The sequence below is a fragment of the Myxine glutinosa genome, chromosome 5 (genome assembly GCF_964187855.1).
Source record: "Myxine glutinosa chromosome 5, kmMyxGlut1.1, whole genome shotgun sequence".
Lineage (NCBI taxonomy): Eukaryota > Metazoa > Chordata > Myxini > Myxiniformes > Myxinidae > Myxine > Myxine glutinosa.
In genome coordinates, this window is record NC_136265.1 from 155913886 (window position 1) to 155924982 (window position 11097).

General features: G+C 41.0%; 1 protein-coding gene across 2 annotated transcripts in view; it reads right to left on the reverse strand.

Moving 5' to 3' along the window:
* The window catches only part of MEIOB (meiosis specific with OB-fold), a 75483-nt gene extending 64653 nt beyond the window's left edge, over window positions 1–10830 (reverse strand). The window contains exons 1-7 of one of the 2 annotated variants that reach the window (XM_078778882.1): window positions 10743–10830; window positions 10436–10563; window positions 10293–10330; window positions 7696–7782; window positions 7550–7607; window positions 7315–7446; window positions 7158–7230 (exon numbers count right to left, since the gene is read on the reverse strand). In XM_078778882.1, coding sequence (XP_078635008.1) covers window positions 7158–7230; window positions 7315–7446; window positions 7550–7607; window positions 7696–7770 — 338 coding nt within the window. In that variant the 5' untranslated portion in view covers window positions 7771–7782; window positions 10293–10330; window positions 10436–10563; window positions 10743–10830. The remainder of the gene's footprint in view (window positions 1–7157; window positions 7231–7314; window positions 7447–7549; window positions 7608–7695; window positions 7783–10292; window positions 10331–10435; window positions 10564–10742) is intronic. The other variant, XM_078778883.1, reaches the window with a different exon arrangement.
* Between the last annotated feature and the right edge of the window lie 267 nt (window positions 10831–11097).

Here is an 11097-nt window from a genome sequence, read left to right on the forward strand (position 1 = left end):
ACCTGAAGCATCAAAGGCACGGAGTCCACGGTTCACCAATGGGTGAGCTCTACCCACCTGCCCTAAGCTTTGGAGCATTGACCACATGATCTCGGACGGCTACCTTCGTTACCACAGGAACCCAATTTTATTGTTGCCCTCAGCAAACTTGCTGCATTTATTTGCATTCTGCCATTCCCAACAGAACTGCTATCTATAATTACCTTCGGGTGGACAGAGGTTATGTTTCCACCCCTGTCTGTCTGTTTGTGAGCAGGATGTCTCCAAAAAATTGTGGATGGATTCAGACGAAATTTAGTGGACAGGTTAGGTGTGTAACGAGAACCAAAAGATGAGATTTTGGTGAAGATTCAGATCCATATCCGGATCTGTGATTTATTAAAAGTGATTCTTCACCATTGAGTGACACAGCTTAAAACGATTGTATAACACGATAGCTCAAAAAGCTATGGATGGTTTCGGAGGAAACTTCATGGACATCTTGGTTGTGTGGAACGGAAGAATTGATTAAATTTTGGTGAAGATGTGTTGGTACCTCTCTCACCAGCCATGGCACTTCAGCAAAGGACTTCTGTGACTCAATGGGACTGGCTCAATCTGCCAACATTCCCACCCACATTTCTCCCAATGACAAATCCTCCATTCTGGAATTGGTGTTAACCAAGTTTCCTGCAAATATCTCCTGCTCTTCCTTCGCTCCAATTGGTTCATCTGATCAATGGCCTCAACATCGGATCACACATGCGCAGAGAGGAGTGAGGTAATTTTTAACGGCGTAGCCTGTCAGGCAAAGCAGTCTAGAAAAGTGATTGTCTGTCCATAGGTCCGTTTGTATGTAGGTACAGTCACGTGAAAAAGTTAGTACACCCCATGTAAAGTTTTGACTTTTTCAACATATTTCAACATGCAGCTATTTGATCTTCATTTCAACAATATTGATAGATAAAGGTGATATAATATAACAAATATCATGAAACATTTACATTTTGTAGTCCATTGTATAATTTAAATAAACATGAATGCAAATTTCGCATGTGGAAAAAGTAAGTACACCCCATGAAATATTTACATTTTGTAGTCCATTGTATAATTTAAATAAACATAAATGAAAATTTCGCATGTGGAAAAAGTAAGTACACCCTTGGCTCTAATAGGTGGTATTGCCCCCTTTGGCAGAAACAACCTCAAGTAGGCGTTTCTTATAACTGTCTACCAGTCTCTGACATCGACTGGGAGAAATTTTTGCCCACTCCTCCATGCAGAATTATTTCAGCTGTGCGATGTTTGAGGGGTTTCTTGCATGCACAGCTCGTTTCAAATCCCCCCACAACATCTCGATGGGATTTAGATCCGGGCTTTGACCTGGCCATTCCAGAACCCCCCATTTCTTTCTTTTCAGCCATTCCTTGGTGGATTTACTGGTATGTTTAGGGTCATTGTCATGTTGCAAGGTCCACCTTCGGTTGAGATTCAACTTTCCGACAGATGGCCTCACATTATCCTCAAGCACCCTCTGGTACAATGAAGAATTCATAGTGGATTCTATGATGGTGAGCTGCCCAGGCCTTGATGCAGCAAAGCTGCCGCAAACCATAATATTTCCACCACCATGCTTTACAGTTGGTATCAGGTTCTTGTGGTCAAATGCTGTCTTTGGTTTTTGCCAAACATGTCTTCTGGTGCTGTGGCCAAATAGCTCTACCTTTGACTCATCTGTCCAGAGCACATTGTTCCAGAAGTGCTGGTCTTTGCCAAGGTGTTCATTGGCAAACTTTAGTCTTGCCTGAATGTTCTTTCTGGACAGCAAAGTTTCCTCCTGGCACACCTCCCATGTAGATCAAATTTGTGCAGCCTCTTTCTAATGGTAGACTTGTGCACTTTGACATAATGTTAGCTCTTTCACGAGCCTCGATCTTGTATACAAAAAAAACAAAAAAACAAACAAAAAAAACAGTGGCAACAGCTTCCTGTAGGTCCCGTGATGACATTCTGGGGTTCTTCGAGACTTCTTTCAGCATCTTGTGGTCTGTTCTCGGGCTGAACTTGCTGGGGCGGCATGGCCTGAACAAGTTGGCAGTTGTTTGGAATCTTCTCCACTTGTGGATGATCTTCCAGACAGTCGAATGATCGATTTCAAATTGTTTGGGGATCTTTTTAAATCCATTCCCAGACTCGTAGGCATCTATAACCTTCTTTCTGAAGGCCTCAGAGAGCTCTTTTGATCTAGGCATGGTGACGTCACACACTTCAACAACAAAGAGCAAACCAAACTAAATGTCTGAGGTTTAAATAAGACAGGTTCCTCCAAGATCCTCTCTAACGATGTTCTAATTATTTGCACCTGATCTGGTGCACCTGATTCTAATTTTAGGTATTTGAAGTAGTGATAAATGTAGGGGTGTACTTACTTTTTCCACATGTGAAATTTGCATTTTTGTTTATTTAAATTATACAATGGACTACAAAATGTAAATGTTTCATGATATTTGTTATATTATATCACCTTTATCTGTCAACATTGTTGAAATGAAGATCAAATAGCTGTATGTTGAAATATGTTGAAAAACTCAAAACTTTACCTGGGGTGTACTTACTTTTTCACATGACTGTAGCTATTTGGGCGGTGTATACGCTCACAGATCGCTGTCTCCATCGATCTTGCCAAGGCCGTAACACCTATCAGCTCAAAATCCTTTTAACTGTTGACTTGGTAGTTTTTACAATGAAGAAAACATTAACAATGTTGTTAAAAGTTTATTTTGTGATTAATTTGTGATTGGAGTTATGTTGTTTGGAATGAAAAAAGATATCGAGTTCAAGTGAATGACGACATGCCGTGATGGTTTCTACTTTCTGAACATGAACTTCGCAGATCGCCATATGCAGATTCGCCACGGACCCACGGTCGATGTTTCTATACGTGAACGTACCCGTTTGTTTGTGAACGGGTACGTTTTTCATGGAGGTCCTTCACGAAGTTGCTGTCCATGTCTGATGTGTGACTGAAGATGCTCCAGGAATGTGAAATTTATTGGTTTCATGCTTTAGCATTTGCTGTATCTGCATTGCCTGCTTGCTTCTGGCCTCCCACCCGTGCCTAGCACGGGTATCTCACTGATTGTTTCAATGGAAAAATGGGGGATTGGTTCCCGATTCGTGAAAATCCACGAATAGAGAGGAACAAACCATGAATGGCCAGGCAAAATCCGCAAATGGTGAGGCAAATCCCAAGAATGTCGACGATAATCCGCGAAGGTCGATGAAAGTCCCGAGAAACAGGTCGGATTTTATCAATGGTGAATACACGGAACCCGCGAATACACAGAAACCGCGAATAGCGGGGTCTGACTGTAATTGATTTGTCTTATCTGAACGAATGTACATGAAGTGCTAATTCTATCATTGAAACAAGGTATTTATGGGGTACAGCTCTCAGAAGCACACTTGCATGTACAGTATTGTATTTAGACTAACATATTGTTACTAGCGGGGTCACCCGTGGGAATCCCACGGGCATGGATGTGTGTGACATTTCGACATATTGAGTTAGATGCTGCACATTCATTTTTACAAAATGGTTACTGGCAAGTCATCAGATCCAGAAATGGTGTGAATTTAGTTATTTCACATAATATGTGACCCCTCACTCCTCTCCACCTGACACTCTCCTGTCTCCACCTGACACTCTCCTGTCTCCACCTGACACTCTCCTCTCTCCACCTAGCACTCCTCTCCTCTCCAAACCCTCACATCCCTCTCCTTTCCAATCCCTCACCTCTCCAATCCCTCACACTCCTCTCCTCTCCAATCCTTCACACGCCTCTCCAATCGCGCCTCACACTCCTCTCCAATCGCGCCTCACACTCCTCTCCAATCGCGCCTCACACTCCTCTCCAATCGTGCCTCACACTCCTCTCCAATCGTGCCTCACACTCCCCTCCAATCACTCCTCTCCAATCGTGCCTCACACTCCTCTCCAATCACGCCTCACACTCCTCTCCAATCATGCCTCACACTCCTCTCCAATCGCGCCTCACACTCCTCTCCAATCGCGCCTCACTCGCCTCTCCAATCGGCTTTCCCCGTCTCGTTTCTCTCCTTTTGCTCCCGTCTCGTTCTTTTTCTTGCTCCAAATCGGCCCGTCGGAATCGGAAATCGGCCCGTCTCGCCCGTCGGCCCGTCGGAATCGGAAATCGGCCCGTCTTGCTTTTGTGCTTGTGCGTAAATAAATTGTGTTCATGACACCATTTCTGGTGTTGGGCTAGCGGCTAGGGTGCCGGCTTAGGATCCTGGGTTCGAATCTCGGTCGATCGCCGAATTAATGCCAGGGGGGTTGACTCAGCCTGTCATCCTTCCGAGGTCGGCTAATTGAGTACCAGTACCAGTTCACTGGTAATTCCCTGTTTGTCGTTGAAGGCGGCAAAAAGGGTTGGCGTCAGGAAGGGCATCCGGCCGTAAAACATTGCTTCAAAAAGGGGACAAAAAAACAACAACTACCACGGTCCCCGAAAAGGCCAACCCCCGCTTTGCGGGGAAAAATGGCCTCTAAACGGTGGTTTTTACACCATTTCTGGATCTGATGACTTGCCAGTAACCATTTTGTAAAAATGAATGTGCAGCATCTAACTCAATATGTCGAAATGTCACACACATCCATGCCCGTGGGATTCCCACGGGTGACCCCGCAAGTTTGCATTGACGTTCGTCGATGGACTCGTTCGCCCGTCTCATTCGTTTTCTTGCTGCATCCTGTTCAAGTCTGCGTTCTTCATCGATCGTCTCATTCATTTTGGAAATAGAAGTTTCCACGCAGCGCATGAATTGTCACGATCCTCAAGAGGAATTTGTCTCGTAATCATCAAATGATAAATGGCAAGTAAATTATATTGTGGAAAATTAAAGATTTCAAATAAACCTATTTAAAGTGTATTCGCACATAACTAATTTTTAAAAACGAAGAAATATCTCTCGGTAATTTCCTGAAACATATTTTACTTCCGGCTAATAATGTTGAATTAAATAAAAACGAAGAAATATATGTCGGCATCATTGTTGACGTTTTTGTGACGACTGTCATCAAACGAAAAAGTAATATATCTTAAAGGAAAAGCAAAAGCGAATTTTTAATATATATCGACACGTTGCCGTCGGTGTCATGTTGGGCGGTGTATGATACACCATGACGCGATTTTAAAAAATATATCTCTGCATTTTCCCGCGTGTGTGGAATGTTCTCAATTATTGCTGACACCGAGTCCAAAACCATCGATAAAAATGAAATCATATGGTGAGTTAGATTGGAGATAAAGGCGTGAGAGAGACTCAATGGCCTTGAAGTTGAAGTTACAGGCGTTTGAGAATTCATTTCGTTCTATAAACGGCAACTTTCATTGGATTTCCTTCCCGTTTTTTTTCAACCGAGTCGAAAACTATGTTAGCGACTGTGAAAAATGAAATGATATATCGAATTTTTAATATGTATCGACACGTTGCCGTCGGTGTCATGTTAGGCGGTGTATGATACACCATGACGCGATTTTAAAAAATATATCTGCATTTTCCTGCGTGTGTGGAATGTTCTCAATTATTGCTGACACCGACTCTAAAACCATCGATAAAAATGAAATCATATGGTGAGTTAGATTGGAGATAAAGGCGTGAGAGAGACTCAATGGCCTTGAAGTTACAGGCATTTGAGAATTCATTTCGTTCTATAAACGGCAACTTTCATCGGATTTTCTTCTCGTTTTTTTTCAACCGAGTCTAAAACTATGTTAGCGACTGTGAAAAATGAAATGATATATCGAATTTAAAATAGATATCGACACATTGCCGTCGGTGTCATGTTGGGCGGTGTATGATACACCATGACGCGATTTTAAAAAATATATCTCTGCATTTTCCCGCGTGTGTGGAATGTTTGTGGAAAATTAAAGATTTCAAATAAACCTATTTAAAGTGTATGCGCACATAACTAATAAAAAAAACGAAGAAATATCTCTCGGTAATTTCCTGAAACATATTTTACTTCCGGCTAATATGTTGAATGAAATAAAAACGAAGAAATATATGTCGGCATCATTGTTGACGTTTTTGTGACGACTATCATCAAACGAAATAGTAATATATCATAACGGAAAAGCAAAAGCGAATTTTTAATATATATCGACACATTGCCGGCGGTGTCATGTTGGGCGGTGTATGATACACCATGACGCGATTTTAAAAAATATATCTCTGCATTTTCCCGCGTGTGTGGATTGTTCTCAATTATTGCTGACACCGAGTCTAAAAGTAAAACCATCGATAAAAATGAAATCATATGGTGAGTTAGATTGGAGATAAAGGCGTGAGAGAGACTCAATGGCCTTGAAGTTACAGGCCTTTGAGAATTCATTTCGTTCTATAAACGGCAACTTTCATCGGATTTTCTTCCCGTTTTTTTTCAACCGAGTCTAAAACTATGTTAGCGACTGTGAAAAATGAAATGATTTATCGAATTTGATTTGAAATAAAACTGGGGGAGAGCAAGACACCACGGGCCTACAAAACAGGACTCAAAGCTATGCGAGTTAATAAAATGGTGGATATTTGTTTATAGCCACTCCCAGAATGGGTGGAGCTATGGGTGGAGCTACTCTGCAAACCGAGTAAGCCACACCCCGGACAGACACCCAACAGATAGACAGACAGACAGACAGAATCATCTACGGCTATTATAATATAGATAATTCAGGAAAACTTTAAGCAAAGTGGCCAAACAAATGAGGGGTTGGAAAAAAAGAAGGTAAATGCATCAAGAAGGAACCTGAGACACACGTCTACTTAATAAATCAAAGATTAATGAATAGATTCAGAAAAATGCTTCGTGAGCAAGCTGATCATAATGGATTACATAAACATGAAAAGTGCAAGAGTCTGTTGAAAAATAATATTGCAATCATAAAGTCTTGAATGATTGATAAGTAAATAAAACATAAAGTCAAGCATAACTTGTGACTTGAATGAAGTACCAAACTTTTTGACAGAGCAGGTCTTCTGCTGAAACTTTGCATCATAAGTATTCATTCAAAGGGTATTCACCATACGTGTGCGATTTACTGTTGCAGCTCTTTACTACAAAATAACATATTACGAGCAACATGTGATTTGCATACCTGGGTGTGCAAGGCTTGTATCTTTCATCTGACTCCATATCCTTTGTTCTTACTAAAGGGTTCTCGACTTGAACTGAACAAGAAAGAAAGAAAAAAGCATACAATTAATTGAATGAAAGTATTCCAACTTTAATCATTTCGCCGTAGATATGCCCACCTGCATCTCCAATTTGGAAATTGTCCGCTAGGTTCCTGATGTAATCCTCACTTCCCCAACATTCGACGAATATGAAACAGCTTGGCGAATCACGCAACACAAACCCGAAGGTAAACCTTTCGGTGCCAAATTCTACGGGACATCAAAGCAGGCATGATGGAACCGATATTCAAGTAGATGTGAAAATGTATTTGGTGAAATGTAAGATTTTTGACAGATCAACCAGTTACTCAACTCTTTCTGCTCGCCAGGCCTCTGATTTCAGATTTTCCAAGGATAATCCCGACAACAATCTACAAAAGAGCAGTAAGATGGCTTATCGATGAAACTCTTTATTGCATTATCACCCATATGATGTAAATGTTAAACTTCAAAACTCACGACATTCATGGAGGCTGGGTGGAGAACTTCGATTTTTTTCCTTCGGGATGTTTGCTCATTTGATATGGCACTCATTATTCGTTCAACCTGTTTGGAGCTTGTTTTCAGCTTCATCATTCATCATATGTCATTGTTAAATCACAACAAAAAATGCTCAATTCACTACACATATATATAGTATGTATATATATATATATATATATATATATATATATATATATATATATATATATATATATATATATATATATATATATATATATATATATATATATATATATATATATATATACATATATATACATACATACATACATATATATACATACATACATACATATACATACATACACACACATACATACATATACATACATACATACATACATACATACATACATACACACACACACACACACACACACACACACACACACACACACACACACACACACACACACACACACATACTGAATTTGATTGATCAGATCAGAGAAGATGTAAAGTCGACTATTCCATCCAAAATGTTTATGTTATTGATTTCATAAGCACCTTTCGCACGTCCCAATACCATGTGCAAATGGGAACGTCTTTGTACAGATTTGTCTGTTGCATTGACCTTAATTGGGTGATGTGGGGGAGCTGATTGTTTCATGCAGATTATGGTGAGCATCTAAGTGGACACTACGAAAGCCACTTTTCAACGACAAATCACAGGGTCAGAAAATATGGGGCCATAAATGATGTAGGGATGCGTCAAATTTGTCGGGAGAAAATATTTATACAATATGGCTTAAATAAACACAGCTATTCTTATGTATTCCCAAAATGTGCCAATTCCCAAATCTCATCCCGAAGCTTCATTTTCTTATTACTCTTTCATTCTGTCAATTTATGCACTCCCCACATTGCATGCACAAAAAAATAAACATTACAAGACTAGAATATATATATATATATATATATATAATTATATATATATATAAAGCCCAGTGGGGGACTGACGGTTATTTTCCGACCAGACAGAGTGTATTGATACCAGACAGAGACAGAGACGACGACCAGACAGAGACGGAGAAGGGACTGATAAAGCGGAATTCTGTCTGTCGGTTCCTGAGAAGATTTTTCAATAAAATACCAATATTTGGGAGCAACCCACCCAACCACCTCTTTACCTCCTCCTTAGGGGGTGGATATGAATGGGGAGCACAACCCTGTGAGACCTTACAATCCTGATGCAATGTACCAAATTTGGTTCATATAGGTCGGGTAATTTGTGAGTACGTTTTAGTGAGAACAAGGAATTCAGGGAGAAGGCCCGTGGCCCCCTTTCCAGGGGAGATATAGCCATGAGGAAAACAACTTAAGGTTAGGGCATGGTCTCCATGCTTTATGGCGAGTTTGGTCTGGATCTGTCTGGCGGTTTCTGAGAATAGGATTTTTGAATAAAATACCAATATTTGGGGCAAAAACCCCTTTCACCCTTTTTGTAGGGCTGCATCTGGATGGGGAGCACAACCCATTAGATATTGCTGTCCTGATGCATCGTCCCAAATTTGGTCAATAAATCGGTGGGGTCGTTTGTGAGGAGAGGATGTTTTAGTCAAATGTTTACGGACGTACGTACAGTCACTGCACACGTACGTACAGCACAGGCGTTGTCACCTGGAACCATTCTATGGTTCGTTCGACGAAATAACCTAATGAGAAATCAAGGCAGCATATTTTGGATATGGACCCGACTACAGAATCATTAAACAAGTGCTAAAATTAAAGTGCCAAAAAGGTAATATTGAAGGAACTGCGTGCGCTCCAACGCGAGCCGAAAGAATTGACGCGACCAAAGACGGAATTCGTCCGAGTTGCTTTATTGAAACAAAACAGCTCAGGTATTCTGACAAGCCCGTTTATCGGGCAGCAATATATATACACATTTATGTCGGGAAGTTTGCCCGGCAAAAGCTATACCGGGCATGCCCGGGTGTCAAGGGCGAGCCTTGGAAAGGCGAGTCTGGACCTGCCCGGGCGTGTTTGGCTGCGGCCTGGCAAGTCGAGGCTGGGCGTGCCCGGGCGCTCTGGGCGAGCCCTGAAAAGGCGATAGCGGGCATGCCCGGACGCTCTGGGCGAGCCCTGGAAAGGCGATAGCGGGCATGCCCGGGAAAGACGAGACCGGGCGTGCCCGGGAGGTTCGGGCGTGCCCGGGAACAGTGAGTCCGGGCATGCCCGGGAGAGGCGCGTCTGGCCGTGTTCTGGCCGGTGCAAGGCGATTGTGTGCATCCAGCGGTAACCGCTACAATATCAAATATCTTGGAATTTCTCTCGAATCATAAAGCTTTAAATACTTTTGTTATCAGTTTATGACTTGAAGTGGGCAAATATTGCGGTAGAAGAACAGTTTATGAAAAAAATACAATATATACTCCTCAATATTTGCTGAAGAGTGACCTACTAAACAAAAATACAACACATACAACACATAAAACACATACAACACATAAAACACATAAACACACACACACACACACACACACACACACACACACACACACACACACACACACACACACACACACACACACACACACACACACACTCACCTTAGAAATGCAATTCTATCTGGTTCCTTGGTGATCCACTGACAGTAAATAAAAACAAGGCGAAAGAATGAAAACAGGGTGAAAGACTGAAAAATGTGAAAGAATAACAGCATTGGTGAATGAGAGCAAAAAGCGAGAAATACCTGACGTTTCCTGACAGGAATAAAATTTTCCTTATGTCTGGGTCTTCCTTCGTTCGATGGTTTACTTCAAGAAAATAAACGAGCTATTGTGTTGACTAAACCAACGTGTTATGCCAATATGGCAAGACCTGACAGAAGATAAGAATTAAAGATGTTTATCGCAAACGTAACAAACCGATTTCATGTTGGCGCGCTCGATTTGATGGGACGTTACGTTAGTCGTTATAACTTCCACACAGAACTTCACAATCACCTCCTGACGTTTTGTTGAATTATTAAAAAATAAATGATGAAATGTATTACTTACTTTGAAGGGTTCGTCCAGAACTTCAACCCTTTTGATATTCTCGTACGATAAAAATGGTCATCATGAGCCTGCTACTGAAGAAGAAGATAGCCTATTATGTTAAAAAACAATTATAATGCGGTTTTAAAAAGGTAAAGTAAAACTCCTCATCGGTGAAGCATGTGAGATGATAAATAATAAAGTTGAGGTCAGGAGAATTGAAGAATCATGAACAATTAGACTGTACAAAAATTTTCGCGTATTAGGCGGTGTAGTTAGGGATTTTCCTATATTGAAGTTGGTATGCTTATTCTCACAGGAAATAATATTTTTAAGCGATTATATAAATAATATATAATCGACCGTAGCAGCGCCG